This window comes from Drosophila albomicans, chromosome 2R, assembly GCF_009650485.2.
Source record: "Drosophila albomicans strain 15112-1751.03 chromosome 2R, ASM965048v2, whole genome shotgun sequence".
Classification (NCBI taxonomy): domain Eukaryota; kingdom Metazoa; phylum Arthropoda; class Insecta; order Diptera; family Drosophilidae; genus Drosophila; species Drosophila albomicans.
In genome coordinates this window covers 18,872,962-18,889,936 of record NC_047631.2, presented here as the reverse complement: position 1 = coordinate 18,889,936, position 16,975 = coordinate 18,872,962, and the positions used below count along the sequence as shown (strand labels likewise).

The 16,975-nt window shown below is 37.7% G+C and overlaps 7 protein-coding genes across 12 annotated transcripts in view; 3 read left to right on the top strand and 4 right to left on the bottom strand.

Moving 5' to 3' along the window:
• Positions 1 to 49: 49 nt before the first annotated feature.
• LOC117573810 (F-box/LRR-repeat protein fbxl-1) lies at positions 50 to 4,779 on the bottom strand. Of its 2 annotated transcripts, XM_034257222.2 has the most exons (7): positions 4,532 to 4,779; positions 3,739 to 4,001; positions 2,620 to 2,944; positions 1,939 to 2,557; positions 692 to 859; positions 428 to 631; positions 50 to 361 (listed from the first exon to the last, which is right to left on the bottom strand). In XM_034257222.2, exons 2-7 carry the CDS (start codon positions 3,823 to 3,825, stop codon positions 226 to 228), a joined length of 1,539 nt encoding a protein of 512 aa, XP_034113113.2. In that variant the 5' UTR covers positions 3,826 to 4,001; positions 4,532 to 4,779; the 3' UTR covers positions 50 to 225. The 2 variants fall into 2 exon arrangements, with proteins under 2 accessions (XP_034113113.2, XP_051863630.1); XM_052007670.1 differs by lacking the exons at positions 3,739 to 4,001; positions 4,532 to 4,779 and adding an exon at positions 3,080 to 3,313.
• A 548-nt stretch (positions 4,780 to 5,327) lies between these two features.
• On the top strand, positions 5,328 to 7,266 carry LOC117574153 (uncharacterized). 4 transcript variants are annotated; one of them, XM_034257831.2, is made up of 4 exons: positions 5,328 to 5,424; positions 6,033 to 6,378; positions 6,569 to 6,636; positions 6,693 to 7,266. In XM_034257831.2, exons 2-4 carry the CDS (start codon positions 6,053 to 6,055, stop codon positions 7,052 to 7,054), a joined length of 756 nt encoding a protein of 251 aa, XP_034113722.1. In that variant the 5' UTR covers positions 5,328 to 5,424; positions 6,033 to 6,052; the 3' UTR covers positions 7,055 to 7,266. The 4 variants fall into 4 exon arrangements, with proteins under 4 accessions (XP_034113722.1, XP_034113721.1, XP_034113723.1 ...); XM_034257830.2 differs by having other exon boundaries at positions 5,331 to 5,418; positions 6,693 to 7,265; XM_034257832.2 differs by having other exon boundaries at positions 5,339 to 5,396.
• A 2,581-nt stretch (positions 7,267 to 9,847) lies between these two features.
• On the top strand, positions 9,848 to 10,651 carry LOC127566106 (uncharacterized). Its single transcript, XM_052007671.1, has 3 exons — positions 9,848 to 10,109; positions 10,163 to 10,339; positions 10,390 to 10,651. Exons 1-3 carry the CDS (start codon positions 9,864 to 9,866, stop codon positions 10,555 to 10,557), a joined length of 591 nt encoding a protein of 196 aa, XP_051863631.1. The 5' UTR covers positions 9,848 to 9,863; the 3' UTR covers positions 10,558 to 10,651.
• A 643-nt stretch (positions 10,652 to 11,294) lies between these two features.
• Positions 11,295 to 11,878, top strand: LOC117575980 (signal peptidase complex subunit 1). Its single transcript, XM_034260464.2, has 3 exons — positions 11,295 to 11,420; positions 11,486 to 11,632; positions 11,689 to 11,878. Exons 1-3 carry the CDS (start codon positions 11,397 to 11,399, stop codon positions 11,815 to 11,817), a joined length of 300 nt encoding a protein of 99 aa, XP_034116355.1. The 5' UTR covers positions 11,295 to 11,396; the 3' UTR covers positions 11,818 to 11,878.
• LOC117575979 (tRNA-uridine aminocarboxypropyltransferase 1) lies at positions 11,850 to 12,897 on the bottom strand. The gene has a single exon (XM_034260462.2). It carries the CDS (start codon positions 12,843 to 12,845, stop codon positions 11,874 to 11,876), a length of 972 nt encoding a protein of 323 aa, XP_034116353.1. The 5' UTR covers positions 12,846 to 12,897; the 3' UTR covers positions 11,850 to 11,873.
• A 178-nt stretch (positions 12,898 to 13,075) lies between these two features.
• Positions 13,076 to 14,691, bottom strand: LOC117576354 (uncharacterized). Its single transcript, XM_034261042.2, has 3 exons — positions 14,547 to 14,691; positions 13,396 to 13,944; positions 13,076 to 13,340 (listed from the first exon to the last, which is right to left on the bottom strand). Exons 1-3 carry the CDS (start codon positions 14,658 to 14,660, stop codon positions 13,113 to 13,115), a joined length of 891 nt encoding a protein of 296 aa, XP_034116933.1. The 5' UTR covers positions 14,661 to 14,691; the 3' UTR covers positions 13,076 to 13,112.
• Positions 14,692 to 15,832: 1,141 nt separating this feature from the next.
• LOC117576352 (octopamine receptor beta-3R-like) overlaps positions 15,833 to 16,975 on the bottom strand; it is a 34,711-nt gene continuing 33,568 nt past the window's right edge. For both annotated transcript variants that reach the window (XM_034261037.2, XM_034261038.2), the window contains 2 exons: positions 16,283 to 16,391; positions 15,833 to 16,220 (listed from right to left, as the gene is read on the bottom strand). In XM_034261037.2, the coding sequence (XP_034116928.2) occupies positions 16,010 to 16,220; positions 16,283 to 16,391 (320 nt within the window). In that variant the 3' untranslated portion in view covers positions 15,833 to 16,009. The remainder of the gene's footprint in view (positions 16,221 to 16,282; positions 16,392 to 16,975) is intronic.

Sequence of the window (16,975 nt, the reverse complement as noted above, 5' to 3'; positions counted from 1 at the left end):
AATATGTATGTATAAAACATTGTATATATTAAACATTTGCATATTGTAATTTAATGTCAAGTATTTTGTATTGCAACATGTTAATCCAAAAATCCAAATACAAATTGCCTTAAATCGAACCAATTCCAAATGGACTAGGGAATTTTGATTCCACTGGGATATAACAACAGTAAAGAGAACATAGTACATAGAACAACAATATAGGATTGTACAAAACACGTTTACTTAATTGAATATCAAATCGTTATAGTTGCGCAACAGATGATACGGCGACACCCGACAACAGGTTGTGGTGCGCACCACTGTGATCCGATCGGCACGCTCGAAGTTGGCCTTCACGGTCTCATAGTAACGACCATCGCTGTGGAAGAGCAATCGAATTAGCCGAATGACAATCGAAGTAAACCAAGGCGAAGACAACACTTACCTCAACACCATGCAACGCAGCTTGAGGCACTTGACACGCAATATATCGATGGCTTTCTGACTCTTGTCTGAGAAACGCAAGTTATCCGGATCCCAACGCAGCTCCAAACGTTCCAGATTGCCACAGTTGGACGCGATAGTGTCCATCAGCTGATCCACGTGTATGTTTACGCCCAGCTTCTCTGCGGTGCCCATTACAATAATTCTGTTGGTGGCAGCACAGTTTAGAGACATTTATAGCAACTCAATAGATGGCTATACTTACTTGCAGTTGCCCAGCACAGGCAATATGCTCATCCAGAGCTGATCTGTGATGTGCGGCATACCGGACAGACAGCAGGCGCTTAGCTGATGGCCGTGACGCTGCAGGAACTTGAGCATGCCCTCATCCGTAATGTTGTCCGAAGAGTCCAAGTCGAGGGAGATGAGAGATCTTAAAAAAAAAAAATAGTTAATAGTCAATTCTTTATTTCAATAGATTCCTTAATGTTAAGAATAATTTTGTTATATGTATTCCATTCTTATTATCTTATATTTTTATAAGATTTGGAAAATATTTTAAAACAGCTGTGCTAAGCTATAAAATTTAAGATCAGCCAAGAAAACGGATATTTATAGATAGCCTATAGCTAGGTAACTTTTTATCGTTAGAGATTTACAATAATTTTGTTGTATGTTCTATAATTTAGATTGTTTAAAGATTTGGAGATCATTCTAATACAGTTGCTTAGCTATATGCCCATATCTTCAAATATACAATTGTCTAAAGAGTTTATAGAGAATATCGACCTGCATAGACATAACATGTGCAAATTAATCAATTCAGCTGTACTGAACAGAAAAAATATGTTTCTATCCGCTTTATTCGGAAATCAAATTATAACAAAATCGGACTTATGCTTCAAGTCAGCTAAGTTGGCTCCTTAATGTTAACACAAACGGATGATGAATTCAAAGATTGAAATGTGAGATATAATTGTGTTTACAATTGCATTTTGACATGTCAGCATTCGCTCTTGAGTTTACATTTAGTTTTGGTGATTGCGATCTGGGCTTTAGGTTTAGTGTGTTTATGCTAAAGCATAATTGTTTAGATAAAAATGACTGCGCAATTGAAATTGGACTAATTGGAAAGATGGTCCAGCGAGTAATCGAAATTGTTTATATTTACAATAAGTTTGGTTCGGTGAGCTGAGCTGCATATGTATGTATCGTGTTAATCTTTTGGAGCTGTGCAGAGATTCGGAATACCTTTTAAAATTTGAAGTAGTTCCAATAAAAATATGTATATAATTTATGAATACCTTAATGTTATCTGACTTTTGGATTCACCCAAAAGAACGGGTCTAAAAAGACAACTGTCCATTTGGTGATAATCGACGCGTTTAAATGTTAAAACTGACTCAGAATGAAAATTCACTATGGCAGCAGCCAGTTTTTGTGTGACAATCTTTATAGAACCGCTTCAGTAAAGTAAAAAGTTTAAAAGAACGTTTAACATTCAATGCTCACCTGGTGTTGCCCAACTCCATCCACTGCTTCAAGACGGTATCGTTGAATCCATTGATCTGACCAGCTGACAAAAACTTGAGATTGGGAATACGCGACAGCATGTCAACAAGGCATTCACTGGTCAAATCCGTGGCTGTGATGTCCAGCTCCTGCAGTGCACACTTATCCCACTCGACTTGCATGACAAACTCGGATTTTAAACTGGTTCCGTTCATGAGGAGGCAAGTCAAGCGCTTGGAACGCTGCACTAATGTCTTAAGCGTGGATCCCGTGACCTTATTACAGAAATTAACAGCCAAACACTCCAGCTGAATGCAATTGGAGCTGAAGGCATCGATGTGCGAGTCGTCAATGAAATTGATGCCGTACAAGTTGATGACACGCAAATTGGGAGTGGCTGACTTCAGTTTGTGCACATTGATGACTTCGTAGATTTCCTCCTCCTCCTCCTCGCACTTCTCATAGGTGCCCACCAAGTGAAGAACCTCAAGACCATTGATAAAATTGTAGATCTTTCGCATAAAACCCTCCATAAAGATCACTTCCGACAGACAGATGCACATGTATCGCAGCTTGGTGGGAAACGCTTGCATCTCGCTGAAATCGTGCAGCTGCATGGCTAAAAGCGAAAGATATTGAAAAGTGAATATGTGAATTGACAACGAAAATTCTACTGCTTACCCGTGGAGAAATCCAACAGCATGTGGGTGAGATTTGGACACTTGGCCGACAGCTCGTGGAGCACAGTGTGCGTGATCAGCTCAATGGGCAGCTCAATGTATCGCAAAGTGGGTCCGAAACGCACCGAGATCAGCGACAACAACATCTCCAGCGAACCCACATGCAATCCCGAGACCTCCGGACGCAACGAGACATTCTTCCACAGGCGCGTATCGTAGGCGATCTGCCGCCAGCGACGACAGATGCGGGCGAGACGGCAAATCTCTCGATGGGAGAGATATGAAAAGATGTGCAGCAACACCTTGTCGGGCAGCTTCTCGATGGTCTGCAAGAGCATAGAGATCGAATATATATATATATGTGCGTATATACTTGAACCAGATCGATAGATTCTCTTTCACTCTGTTGCTCTTCGTTTATTTTTCACACACACACTCTTTTTTTTTTGGGTTCATCCTACCGTGTCGGCAAAGGGACTACGCATTGTGCCATCTGAGAGGTAAACCTGGGAGGCCTCCACAGCCAGTTGACCCCAAATATCGGTAGAAATATCCATAGTATATATTGCAGATGAGCTGAGTGTAATATATAGTATGTATGCTTTGCTTATATAAATTGATCACTAGATCACTTGCGAGCGATACGCGCGTTCCCGAGCACCTTCAACGTCTGTCTGAATTAGCTGTGCCCACTGTGGTCGCAGTTTCGACTACTGTGAGGAAGAATCTCCAAAAAGCCCACAATCACATTTGACACACTCACAGGCAGGCAACAGGCAGCTAGTCAGTCAGCTAGGCAACTCAAGAGAGATCATCCTATTTTTAGATGAGCGCTAGTAATGTTCAGAGTCGAATTGCCAAGAATTTCTAGTGCATGTTGTTCTTTGTAGTAGCTGGTGGTCAAAAGAGCGAGCTACTCTGGGCCTAATGTTTATCAGCTGTTCCGATGGGCAATACACACGCATACGACGAGTCGAGTATATAGACGCTATATACTGACCGATTATATGCAACAGATTGTACGCAATCGATCAGTTTTGTTTTGTTTACTGCGTGTTTTTTTTCTTCTTACTTTTCTGTATTTTGTTGTGGGGTTTTCTCAATGGTTCGGTTTACTCACCAGACGCGTTTTCGCCGCCGCATTGAGATCATCTCGTCCGATCGCCTGGGATGAGGTTTGTGCTGCCAAAACGTTCCAATTATCCATAATGCTTTTTCAAATTTGTAAACTACTTGTGTCTGCTCTTGCTTTTCTAATTGTGGCGGGAGTACGGACTTCTCTTGCGGCCTCTAAATCGAGCTGTGTCTATATTGATCTATTGTCTAAATATGTTGTATGTGCTGTTTGGCGCCGGTTTCTGTGTTTTCGTGTATTTATTTGTTCTACAAGTAGCCAAGGAGATCATTCATAAGTCATTGATTATGCAAAATATTTGCGTTAAATATTTGCTGTTTACTCGATAGAGGTGTGATTAATGGAATTGTACACGCTTTATGGATAATCTATCTAAGATTTGTGCACTATGTTTACTTTGGCATGCACCCAGGTTATAAAATAGAATTTATTATCGGATTGGGAATGTACATTATTGTTTTTATGAAAATGAATACTAAAAATGTTAGGGTATTAAAGAAAGATGGAAAATATTTACCCATTGTAAGTTTTGTTAATGTTTTTTTTTTAGTACGGAACGAAACTCTATAAATAATATAATGTGAATAGTTTTAATGAATTAACAGTTTGTTGCACTCGCCACACGCATCAACGATGACGTCACTTGCAAATGCAAAAGTCGCCTTCAATCATTCAATTTACAAAGAACAAGAAATAATTATGCAAATTCTGAATAATTTTCATATAATTTTTTCCCATGTTCTTTGGGCTTGGGAACCGACAAGAAGATCTGCTCTACCTTTTGGGCTATTTATAGGCAATTGTTGGTCTGCAATGAAGAAGAAAATAATGTTCGCTTCTGTAATTTAGCAAATTGCATGAAAATTTCGTAACGCCAAGAGTCAAATCACTTTGGATTGAATAATTGGCACACTTATTTTCACTTTAATCTATTACTATTCGTCTCGCCGATATTTGCCTTTGTCAACTTTGTTGCAAAACACTTGAGTAATTGTAATTAGAATAGTACTTAGTTTTTTTTCTTAGTTTTACGACACGACAAATTGTTCCGCGTAGTTGATGAGAGCTCCACAACGCGCATGCAACTGAGATCAGGCGTCCGCGAAATTTGATTTTTGCCAAAATGAACATAGCTCTCGGCATGAAGCAGGATGAAGCATCAGCAGCAGGCGGTAATAGAAAAAAGGGGCAACTGTGGGGGCACTTTGGGTTGGTATGCGCGCGTCATTTGTTGTAGCCGGCAGATGCTTTTGGCAAGCATGGCAAATGATGGCGCCTGGCCAAAAGCAAAGCGTCGCACATGCTTCTTTCTTACACACCTTTCATTCAGTATTCTCAGCATTCATTATTTCTGTACTTTTTATTTACTCTCAAGAAACTCTTGTACGCTCTACTAATTGTGCTTCAAATTCAAAAAGTAACGAGCGGATAGTGCTGCCAAGCTGTTTTGTTTGTTTTACGGCAGTTCCATGCGTTGCGAACGCTCACTCTCTCTCTCTCTCACGCGGTCACTCTCTCTTTTGCTCTCTCTCTTGCCTCGTTCTGATCAGAGTCAAAACAACATTGGATTCAGTCGTTTATTCGCTGCGCACGCAGACGGTTGTTAGCTGCTCTCTCAGAAAGTATCTCCAACTCGAACGTAGGTGTGTCAGTTACTGCGCTTGTGTAAGTGTATGTGTCAGCCAACAGTCTTTGCTCACTGTGGCTTACCTCTTGGGCATGTGTTTTTCCTGTTGATTTTAAGAAGTGCCGCTGCAAATATTAAATTTCTTTTAATAATATAAACAAATTATAATTTATGCTAACGTTGTTGCTGCACGGAAAATCTATAAAACAGTTTGTTTACGGTGTTGTGGTACAGTGCAACAAATGCAGCAATGTTTGGTGTAACTGTGTGTGCGTGCGTGTGACGCCCCAAGAGAGCAACCAGCGAGAGCGTGAGAGACAATAAGAAAGCAAGAGAGCGCAGGTGTTGCTATCTAGGCAAGCAGCGCTGACTATCGGTCCTTTAGACAAACTAATTCTAAACAAACATTGGGACTATATATTATATAGATCACAATTATTGTATTAATAGACAATTGTTTGTAACTAATTTTTAGTCTTCACATATTTTACATTGTTTTTCTTTAAATTAATCTACTTAGTTAAAACTGGTAAAATTATCATGGGCTCTATTTTTTTTAAATTTGAAACTTGTTTACTGTACGAATTTCTTTTGCTACTATCCTAATAATTATTTAATTACGATTATTATATATAACTTTTTTCACACACAGACTACGCCCCAAGATCAAAGATGTCGTATAGCGCGGAGCGTGCGCTCTCCTTTCTCTATCCCTTCGTTATCCTGACATCGCTCATCTCCTGCATTACGTCCGCTGTAGCATGGACGCATTGGCGATATGTGCTCAATGCTTGCCCGGACACCAATTGCGGCTGCGTGTTGCACGGGCGTAGCACCTACAATAGCTTTGAAGGCGGCAACATTGCCTATTGCCATTATGCCACCTACGGTTTGGTTTTGCCCCTCCTCTTTGCGGTGGTGTTGGCCGTCTATCATGGTTATCGCATCTGCATAGGCAAGGGAAAACGGAAGGCGGGCACGACAACCATCAGACAGCGGTGAGTTAACTTTAGACGATTCTAATTCAGATCTTTGGGGGTCACTCGGGTTAATCGAACGCAACAGCATCTTGCGACACTCGCAAGACTCTTGACTCTAATTACGCCTTATGCTAATGGCCACAAAATGACTAATGAATTCACATACTGTTCAATTAATTTTAATGTCACCCCCCCTTTATTTTTGCAGCGCTGGCGATATGATCGTGGTCACCACTGAGTCGGAACTAACCCCCGATGGCCTCTCGCCCTACTATTGTAAGTGAATCAACTGCCTTACGATCTTTATAAAAAACTTTTTTGTTTCTTTGTAGGGCTTCCTGCAACTGTCATATCAGTTATTATGGCAATTTATCAGCTGATCTATGCTGCCATTTTCACAGATGGCTTTGAGGTAACCTGCAAACAGTATCGCGAGTCCTTGTTGAAGGAGATTCAAGGAGTTGGCAACATTGTGCCTGTGATCAAGCAACGTTTGTCCTGCTCGGCGATTTTTGACTTTATGGACTTTATGGTGGAGAGCATTTCGTATGAACGTCGTCGCTATGGACGCATCAATACTTCGGCCTGTTTATACTTGACATTAATTTTGTCCTGGCTGGCACTCTTTGGCTGGCTTATCATTTGTGCCATCAATATTATTAATATGCGACGTACGCGACCAGCTCGCGTTTAACTTAAATGACTTTGAAACGAACATAACGACTGGCCGATTATATATGTTCTGCTATAGCTACAGCTGCATATTCGCCTTATTACTTAGAATAGATTGCACATTCCGATTTACATATACATTAGTTTTTATTTAATATTTGAAATAACGTCCACGGTATCACGTACCGATATCAACGCATTGTACAAATACATGTTGAACAATTTTACGATAACTTCAAATGTATAATTATTTTTTAATTGTTACTTGTGCCGGAGGAAACATATTTCGTAAATTATATTAGGTAAAAATTGCAGTATATGCATACATATATATGAATTTGTAGATAAGAAATTAGAAGTGACGACTTCTGAACATTTTTTGGGGATTCAGCAATCATCACTTCTAATTTCTTATCTACAAATCTATATATTATATATTTATGTATATTCTGCAATTTGTACCTAAAATAATTTTCGAAATATGGCTCCGAAATTTCCACTCTTACCCTTTTAAATCTTGCTTTTAAAATTGTGTGCAAAAAACCTAAATTGAAGCCGTTGAAATTTATTCAGTTTTTGAAATTCGATCATGCTTTGATTCTAAGAGCCTCTCAAAATTCAAGCTCGAGCTCCTTTAAATCGCACATTAATGTTAATCTCAATGTCCACTTTCCTTCTTAGATTATTTATTCTCCCACAGTCTCTATGGGCACGTTGGTCCAATCGTATTGTTTACTTACTTGCTTGATCCAATCGTATTGATTACTTATTTGCTCCTGACATGTACTATATGTGATGTGATCATCCGAAACGGCTAAATAATTTAAACATATGTTGAGGAAACATTAAAATAGACGATAAACACTATTACAACTTGAGATAACCGCATTTTAAATTGAATTGGCGTGGCAAAAATTGAAACAAACTTGATCTGCTCTATAGCTCTATCTCTTATAGTCTCTGATTCCAGTGTTTCATACGGACAGACGGACAGACACACAGACGGGCAGACGGACATATTATACTGAAGTCACTGAATTAAACTGAATTCATGTCATTATCAGATATATCCAAATGGTTTCCATGTCCATGCGTATACTAGAAAAGGTTTCTTGAAGAAAACTTAATGCAAATTTAATGGAGCCTTTATTATTTAGTCGAAATAGTAAATAATATAATTATTATAGCCTAATAAATTCTCCTTTGACTTCGGAGCATATTTTGATTGGTCGAATTCTTTGAAATTTATCGAATGCAGATAGTCTTATTTCCCCCTTATAAATTCCAAACAGATTAAGATGAGACTCGAAAATGACTGTAAAATTGCAAACATTGTTGTGTTGCATGGTTGTCTAAGAATAAACTAATTAATAATAATTCATTTTTAATTATATTCACTACTTACACCTGGTGTATTAATACACTTCGATTTTACAACGTCCTGATGCTTTATGTTACGTGTCCAAAATTTGTACCAATACTGATATTTATCGTACATTACAGAACAAAAGTCTAGAACTTTCATGGCATAAATAGTTGGCTGCCATGTACCCCTATCCAAATGTAATATTTGGAAATCCAGCTGAAATATTTATGAATATTAACTGTTACTCTGGAATAATAATGAGATGTCACCTGTATTCGATCCGTTGGTTGAACATCCCAAACAGTAGTCACATTTCCGTACCCAATTACTGATTCTCCCACCATCTCTAAGGTAAATTCGGAGAAGTCAAATAGACTATTCATGTCATATTGGTTATTTCTTTGCTGCTGACATTTCGCGAATATTTCATCATCGACAGGCATATATTGATATTTATATGTGTACGAAACATTTAAATAAACGGCAAGCACTATTAAAACTTGAGAAAACCACATTTTAAATTGAGTTGACTTAAACCGGCGGCATTGCAATTTGATTTTACATTCAGTTTATATAGCACAAGACTTGCATGTCGTAATCAGAAATATCAAGATAACTTTCATGTTTTTTACATGGAACTGTAATTTAATAAAATAGATAGGTTATCTACATATATTACTAAATCAATTCGAAAGATAAATCATATGATGAGTTACAACCATTCGGCAACGAAAATTCTAATCTGATATTATATAAATACTATTTAATTTATTCTGATATTTTTAAGCAAAAGTGCTTACATCAGTTTTAAATGTAGTGCAATATCCATATACCAAATGTAGCATTGGGTATATTTTAGGATTTTGTGGTATTTTTTGTATAATTTTAGAATATAGTTCATTGAAAATGAGTGGCGGTTATCTCATAGTCGAGTACACTCGACTGTAGCGATCTTAATTTTTTTTGCCCATTTGCTTGCTTACTTTTCTTTCTATGATAAAAGGAAGTTCTTGCCATCGCCTAAAAATACATGAAAAGGATCTCTATTGTAATACACTTAGAAAGATTACTATTAAAAAAAATAAAACCTTTTTGTTCTAAAACTATCATAGAAATTAAAATGTTAATAAGTAATACTTTCTTGCAATTCATGTTTTTTAAAACTGATGTAAGCACTTTTGCAAATAATAATAAAATAATAATAAATAATTTTATAAATAGTATTTATATAATATCAGATTAGAATTTTCGTTGCCGAATGGTTGTAACTCATCATATGATTTATCTTTCGAATTGATTTAGTAATATATGTAGATAACCTATCTATTTTATTAAATTACAGTTCCATGTAAAAAACATGAAAGTTATCTTGATATTTCTGATTACGACATGCAAGTCTTGTGCTATATAAACTGAATGTAAAATCAAATTGCAATGCCGCCGGTTTAAGTCAACTCAATTTAAAATGTGGTTTTCTCAAGTTTTAATAGTGCTTGCCGTTTATTTAAATGTTTCGTACACATATAAATATGTAGGTATCCCCGTCGATGATGAAATATTCGCGAAATGTCAGGAACAAAGAAATAATCAATATGAAGTAAATAGTCTATATGACTTCTCCGAATTTACCTTAGAGATGGTGGGAGAATCAGTAATTGGGTACGGAAATGTGACTACTGTTTGGGATGTTCAACCAACGGATCGAATACAGGTGACATCTCATTATTATTCCAGAATAACAGTTAATATTCATAAATATTTCAGCTGGATTTCCAAATATTACATTTGGAAAAGGGTACATGGCAGCCAACTATTTATTCCATGAAAGTTCTAGACTTTTGTTCTGTAATGTACGATAAAAATCAGTATTGGTACCAATTTTGGACACGTAACATAAAGCATCAGGACGTTGTAAAATCCAAGTGTATTAATACACCAGGTGTAAGTAGTGAATGTAATTAAAAATAAATTATTAATTAATTTATTCTTAGGCAACATTGCAACATAATGTTTGTAATTTTACATCCATTTTTGAGTCTCATCTTAAACTGTTTGGAATTTATAAGGCGGAAATAAGACTATCTGCATTCGATAAATTTCAAAGAATTCGGCCAATCCTAATATGCTGTGAAGTCAAAGTAGAATTTATTAGGTTATAATAATTATAATATTTTCTATTACTAATAAATGTTAAAGGGGCCATTAAATTTGCATTAAGTTTTCTTCAAGTAGTTTTTTCTAGAATATGTATGGTCATGGAAACCATTTGGATATATCTGATAATGACATGAATTCAGTTTAATTCAGTGACTTCAGTATAATTTAATTCAATTTGAAATGCGATTATCTGAAGTTGTAATAGTGTTTCTCGTCTATTTTAATGTTTCCTCAACATATAAATTATCTAGCCGTTTCGGATGATGACACCACATACAACAGTAACAAATAAGTAACATAAACAATACGATTGGACCAACGTGACCATAGGAGAAACAATAATTTAAGAACGAAAGTGGACATTGAGATTAACATTAAAAAACATGAAGTGCAAGAAGGTATTACTTATTTACAGTCGAGTGTACTCGACTGTGAGATAACCGCCACTCACTTTCAATGAACTATTTTCAAAAATGTTACAAAAAATACCCACTACATTTAAGAACATAAAGTAAAAACTAAGACCCGTTATAGAAGGTGTTTTTGCCATTGAAAAGTACTCTCCAATTTTTATTTGATCGCAACCAACATTTTCAAAAAAATTCTAAATTGCGCTTGCTAATTCGATTTTTTTTTTTAACAGAAAAATATAAATATATTATAAATATTATTGTAGTTTATTAGTTGGCTGCAAAATAAAAATCGATTTTTTCCACACAAACTTATCGATGTATCGATACATTTATATTGCTATTGAACCACCACTTTATTGCTGACGTGCCGCAACCGCAATCAATTTGTTTACGGCTTGAAAAACTACAAATTTGTCGGCAATCTCAAAATGTTCGATATACAGACGCATATGGTAAGGACAGCGATTTGAATATTTCGCAGGAATACGAATAATAACGTACACAATGTTTACTACAGGATTTTGTGGGTCAGGCTAAGGCAGAGCGCTGGTCACGTCTCATCATCACATTCTTTGGAGTTGTTGGTCTCATCTACGGAGCCATTGTACAGCAGTTTTCGCAAACTGTTTACGTACTGGGCGTGGGATTCCTGCTCTCCTCACTGGTATGAAGCCATCCTTGAGCACTAGATGAATGTCTAACACTGTTTTATTTGCTTAGATTACCATTCCCCCGTGGCCTTTTTATCGCAACAATCCACTGAAATGGCAGAAACCCGTGAATGTTGAGCAGAAACCACAAACAGCCGCCGAATCCGGTGATGAGGGCAAGACCAAGAAAAAGAAATAGGCAGTAGTTTAACTAATCAGTTTATTAAAGTCTTTAAATAAATTAACAAAACATTCTTAAATCGGACGACGATACGATATCAGATCATTGTGATCATAGTACTTATGTATGAGATCATACATATTGGCAAAAAAGAACAACAAATTGTCATAGTGTCCATTGTAGGGCGATTCCCGCTCCACACACTTCTCATCAACTTCTAAAGTTGTGAGTGGCGACGCCAGCTGATGGAATCCCTCGGTAATCTCTAGTTGTTCAAGACCACGATATGCGCCATTAAGTCCCCAAGCATTAACATGCACCTCGAGCAAGAACTGATGTATGGCCTCTATTGTGGCCAGATACCAACGTGGACTACCGCGCTGATGGCGCCAGAACTGTGACAAGCGATTTTGGAGCACCACGGTGCGTAATCGTCGCAACCGAGCATCGGCATAGATGCTACGGCTTTGGTTCCAGGTGCTGTCTATGAAGACCGCACGGCGTATAGGCAAGTTGTCATAGGTATAACATTTGAAAGAGACGGAGGAGCTGCTGTCATCATCAACAATTTCGTCCATGCGACGGCGCAGCATTGTGCCCATGTGGTGACCCTTGGGTAGGCCGTAATTGTCATCAATTTTCAGGTGCACATTGCGCTCGAAGAGTTGCGGCACTGTCAAACTTGTAGCACTTGGGAAAATAAGAACCACACCATCCTCTTCTCCATAATCCGGTATATCAGGAAAAGTAAAAATGCGCACCTTATCGGGAGCCAACACAGCAGCATGCACCGCTGTGCTTTTGCCGTCGATCTCCTTCTTGTGCTTAATGATGTCAATGTGGAGCGGTAGCTCAACGTGGGGCAGCATCTTGTCCAGTTCGCCGACGGGTTTGTGGCAACTGTAGCAGAAGAATTTCCTGGAGCGATTGCAGTCACTGCAAATGTGACGTCCCTCGATGGTGTCCAGCACTGTGTGATCCGCTATGCGCATGTTGATGAATGGATATTTGCGAGGTTGTGCCTTGGTCTGCACTGGATGCGCCATGGCTGCTGTTTTGTTTCAAAAATAATCGTATGAACTCCACAACAAAAAGACATCTACATAAATGTAGAGTTGCCAGCTAGTTGAAAGCATTGCATATTTATTTTGCGCTTACCTTTTTGAGACAATCTGGTAGCACAGTAAGTTCTGCTGGCAGTGTTGGTAAGCGTTATAGTCAGTCTGTCGCGTTAAATTTTAAGTGTAAAGTGCGTGCAATATTTGTAACAGATAAATTGAGAACGAATTTTTTTTTATTTTTTGTTTCTTACACTATACAAACTTGGCGCAGCGTATGAAGCCATCGCTGCTTGCAATATACACAGTGTTGTTGGCACCACAGCAAATATAATTGACGCAGCTCCCAATTTCAACTTCCCCGAGACTACGAGGTTGTGGCGCCGTTAAATCAGTCCAACCTTTGACCATATTATCGTAGCCACCCGAGTAAAGATGCTCCTCATCGCCGCAAATGCTGTTCATGATCCAATCATGACATTGCTGTCGAATACAATTCATTCAATAAGTAATCTACATAAATTGTGAACAAACTTACCGGCATTTGCCAGATGTGCGCAAACTTATGCTGTGGCAAGTTGTGCACTAGCTGAAGTCCCATTCCCGAGCGATCAGGAAACGCCAAATAGCTACGCTTGCCATCCACTAGTGGTCCGAGTAGCGTTAGCGGCGATTTGCCTGGCAACACGGCTTTATTGCTGTACTTGCCCGATTTCCCTTCGACAATCAGTGATATGACCACATCAAGATCGCGCACTGTGTATATCAACTGCTTTTCGCCGGCCAGCGATTTCACTTCTTCCACCAGATTGTATTTGAAGAGCATGCGATCGTTGCTCCAAGTGGTCACCACGCCCTTGTCATCGCCTGTATAGAGCACAGCGCCATCGCAATACATCGCTTGAATAGCATCATCGCAACGAAAGAGTTCCTGCACACTGGCGTCCTCATACGGCGGCAGCATGTACTTTACCTGCCCATCACAGCTGCTTGAGTAAAGCTTGCCCAGCTCATTGACGGCCATGCAATAGATATACGCATCGTGGGCATTCACAGTGGATAGCAGCTGTAAGGAAGACGACCAAATCTGCAAAGCGGATTAATCACTAAATGAACTCAATGTGCACTATCTGAAAGCGATGGCAATTTAGCTCTTTTCATGCAAAATGAAAATGTATTAATGTCCTTAACTGCACATTTTTTTTAAACTTATTTTCAATTAATATGATGTTTTATTTATTTTAAGCTATATGTTCAATAGTGAAAATAAACAACTGAAGTAATTATTTTGTATGTACATATATAAACAAATGTACACTAAATTATCAGTTGTTTTTAGTTTTTCTAAAACTTTTCCTATATATCTTTTTAAACATCCTATTAACAGAACACTTTAGCAACACATTCTATTGCTTAAAAAAATTATTTTTATCAGATACAAAAACAATTCGAATTATGCTAGTATAAGTATTATCTTTCAGATAAACAAAAATGTAGAGCAAATGATCATTATTTTTTAATCATAATGATCATTCGCTCTACAATTTTAGGCTATTATCTTGAATGTGCAATTATTGACATTATATTTTGTTTCCATTTAGCAGTCTCAATTAGCTATTTTTAGCCATTTTATGAATGAAAGCTATTTGCTGACAACACTGCTTGCATTCGCAGCAGCGGCAGACGTACGCGTATTTTGCCATCGGCTCCGCCAGAGAACAGCTGATTGCCAAAGTATGCCACACAAGTGGCGTCTCCCTCGTGCGGCTCAGAGGAGATGTGTTCGATGCGCGCGTTGGGCATCTGGCGAGAGATTCACGGCACAACTGACCAGCATATGGTATGTACACTTTTCATCTACTATATACATAAAGCATTCTATATAGAGACCACTTGCTCTCCCTCTTATTTATAGACGTAAGCAACAGTGCGTGCGTTAAAGCATTGCCCATTAAAACACTTTCGAGTTCACAAGTTTAATATGCAATTATTTAGGTTTCAGCAAGTAAATACATAGAAATAATTATACATATTTGTCTTTATATTTATAGTAATTTAGTATAATATTATGTTGTATATTAGTCAAGATTGCATTTCGGTTCGCTTCGCCTTAAACATAATATTTGCAATGCCCACAGAAATCTTTAAACAAATTTGTAACTAAAAAGTTTGGATAAAGTTAAGTTTGCCCTTCACTAGGTATCACAAAAGTAGCTTCAACTCAAAAAGGAAACCATACTATAATGTTATTATAAACCAAATAAAAAAAAACAATGATTTTCAAATTTTTTTTTCTGTTTTGATAGATTGTCAATAAGCTTGAAAATTCTTTATGACGCCAGACAATTGAGTTAGTTTCAAGACGAATACATGTATAATATAATAATATTTTGATAATCTAATATGTATATGCGTTTTACACCAAAATTAGAACTATGCTTATGGTATACTCTTTCCAAGAGAACATTTAACACTTCAAATTTATTTATATATGTTAAAAGATCTAATTTAATTAATCGATATTCATACTCGATGATCTTCTAGTATAGTCTTTGGGCGTATACCTTGATTCTTCGTATGTTTGAACACTTTTGCTCTACTAGAACTAACTGGAAAGAGTATTTGAACTTCGAGGATGCGCCGAAGAATTGTTGTTTATAACTTATTTTTGTAATTTTCTGCTAAATTGTATTATTCACTCTTTTTGTATTTGCTAGTGGCTTTTTGCTTAATTGCTTCGATTACACGGAATCGTTTTTCTTTTTCTTTTTGCTATAAATTAGAACTTATAAATACGGGACATAGACATACCATATAAACTTCGATATTACGTATATTTATTTGTAGACACTCACACACAATCAAAAGTGCAGCCTTAACTGGGGGTTACAGGCAGACAAACAACTTACGAGTCCCAAGCATATGTTACTTATGCTAGCTAAATACACTAGAGTAGAGTATATTTAATATATAAGTAACAAACACACATTGAGTATTGCTTAGCTCAAAGGCTTTAACTAAGTTGTTTATGCATGAATTGGGATTGTTCTTATTTTGTTATTTTGTTATTTTTTGGGTGATTAAGAGATATAAATATCACTTATGCTGACACTCTATTATAGGGGTACCTTTTGAAAAGAGGATTCTTGAGTCTAGACATAGTATGCGTTGTAGGGATTGCGCTTCTCCAGGCAGGGCAGCACACACTCCAGCGTGTTGCGAAAGGCGTCGCGAAAGTCTCGATTGAAGTAGGCATAGATGAGCGGATTGAGTGTTGAGTTGAAGTAGCCAATCCAGAATAGCACCAACACAAGGACATCGGGGCAGGGACAGGCGGCGCCACAAAGCGATGTGATGACATACCTGACGATTTGCATTGTGTTTTATATTGTGTGTTAAACTAAGAGGCAGGGATTATTACTTACCAAAGGAAAAAGGGCAGCCAGCAGAGCAGAAAGACACCCATTATAATTCCCAAAGTGCGAGCAGCTTTGTGTTCGGCCTTCCAACCTTTCGCGGGTCGCACTGATCCGCCTGTCGTACCAGATAAAGAGTTTTTGTTGTTTTTGTTTTTTTTTTGTTGATGAGATTTGATAAAGAGATAGAGACAACAAGTGATGGAAAGAGATAGAGAGATAGACAGAGTGAGTGAGAAAATAAGACAGAGAGAAAGAAACTGACTGATTAGTTTAATTTCAAGTTTAGCACAGCCGCAGCAGCTCTTCGATTTTGGTCAGACTGAAGTTGCTGCAGTCTGTTGAGAATATGATGCCAAAAGCTCTCTGAGTATGACTGTGTATGTGTGTGAGTATCTGTGTGTGTGTGTGTGCTTGGCATTTTGTGTGTGTAAGACCATGTGTGACGACGGGTCATGAGTTGGCATGTTTAACTTTGACATTAATATTACTCGTGTTGTTGTTTTTACTGTCGCTGTCGTTGCTGCTGTTGCTGCTCTTGTTTTTGTTTTTGCTCTTGTATCGATGGCAAACAATTCACCTACCTCCGCCCTCGATTTTGCAAACTCTACGTATCTTCATTTTACTGTATTCGAGTTGTGTCTGAGTTTGTGTGTGTATGTGTGTTGCAAAAGTAATAAAAACGAAGCAAACAATTGAAAA

Excerpts from the sequence above, each read along its gene's own strand:
- LOC117573810 (XM_052007670.1), bottom strand. The coding sequence starts at position 3,175 with ATGGATATTTCTACCGATATTTGGGGTCAACTGGCTGTGGAGGCCTCC. Across the intron at positions 860-1,938 it reads ATGGAGTTGGGCAACACCAG|ATCTCTCATCTCCCTCGACT; the intron begins GTGAGCATTGAA and ends TTTTTTTTTAAG. Across the intron at positions 362-427 it reads CTGCGTTGCATGGTGTTGAG|CGATGGTCGTTACTATGAGA; the intron begins GTAAGTGTTGTC and ends GCTCTTCCACAG.
- LOC117574153 (XM_034257831.2), top strand. The coding sequence starts at position 6,053 with ATGTCGTATAGCGCGGAGCGTGCGCTCTCCTTTCTCTATCCCTTCGTT. Across the intron at positions 6,379-6,568 it reads ACGACAACCATCAGACAGCG|CGCTGGCGATATGATCGTGG; the intron begins GTGAGTTAACTT and ends TTATTTTTGCAG. Across the intron at positions 6,637-6,692 it reads TGGCCTCTCGCCCTACTATT|GGCTTCCTGCAACTGTCATA; the intron begins GTAAGTGAATCA and ends GTTTCTTTGTAG.
- LOC127566106 (XM_052007671.1), top strand. The coding sequence starts at position 9,864 with ATGTGGTTTTCTCAAGTTTTAATAGTGCTTGCCGTTTATTTAAATGTT. Across the intron at positions 10,110-10,162 it reads AACCAACGGATCGAATACAG|CTGGATTTCCAAATATTACA; the intron begins GTGACATCTCAT and ends TAAATATTTCAG. Across the intron at positions 10,340-10,389 it reads AGTGTATTAATACACCAGGT|GCAACATTGCAACATAATGT; the intron begins GTAAGTAGTGAA and ends ATTTATTCTTAG.
- LOC117575980 (XM_034260464.2), top strand. The coding sequence starts at position 11,397 with ATGTTCGATATACAGACGCATATG. Across the intron at positions 11,421-11,485 it reads TCGATATACAGACGCATATG|GATTTTGTGGGTCAGGCTAA; the intron begins GTAAGGACAGCG and ends TGTTTACTACAG. Across the intron at positions 11,633-11,688 it reads GATTCCTGCTCTCCTCACTG|ATTACCATTCCCCCGTGGCC; the intron begins GTATGAAGCCAT and ends TTATTTGCTTAG.
- LOC117575979 (XM_034260462.2), bottom strand. The coding sequence starts at position 12,845 with ATGGCGCATCCAGTGCAGACCAAGGCACAACCTCGCAAATATCCATTC.
- LOC117576354 (XM_034261042.2), bottom strand. The coding sequence starts at position 14,660 with ATGCCCAACGCGCGCATCGAACACATCTCCTCTGAGCCGCACGAGGGA. Across the intron at positions 13,945-14,546 it reads GAGCCGATGGCAAAATACGC|ATTTGGTCGTCTTCCTTACA; the intron begins GTACGTCTGCCG and ends TCCGCTTTGCAG. Across the intron at positions 13,341-13,395 it reads CGCACATCTGGCAAATGCCG|CAATGTCATGATTGGATCAT; the intron begins GTAAGTTTGTTC and ends TGTATTCGACAG.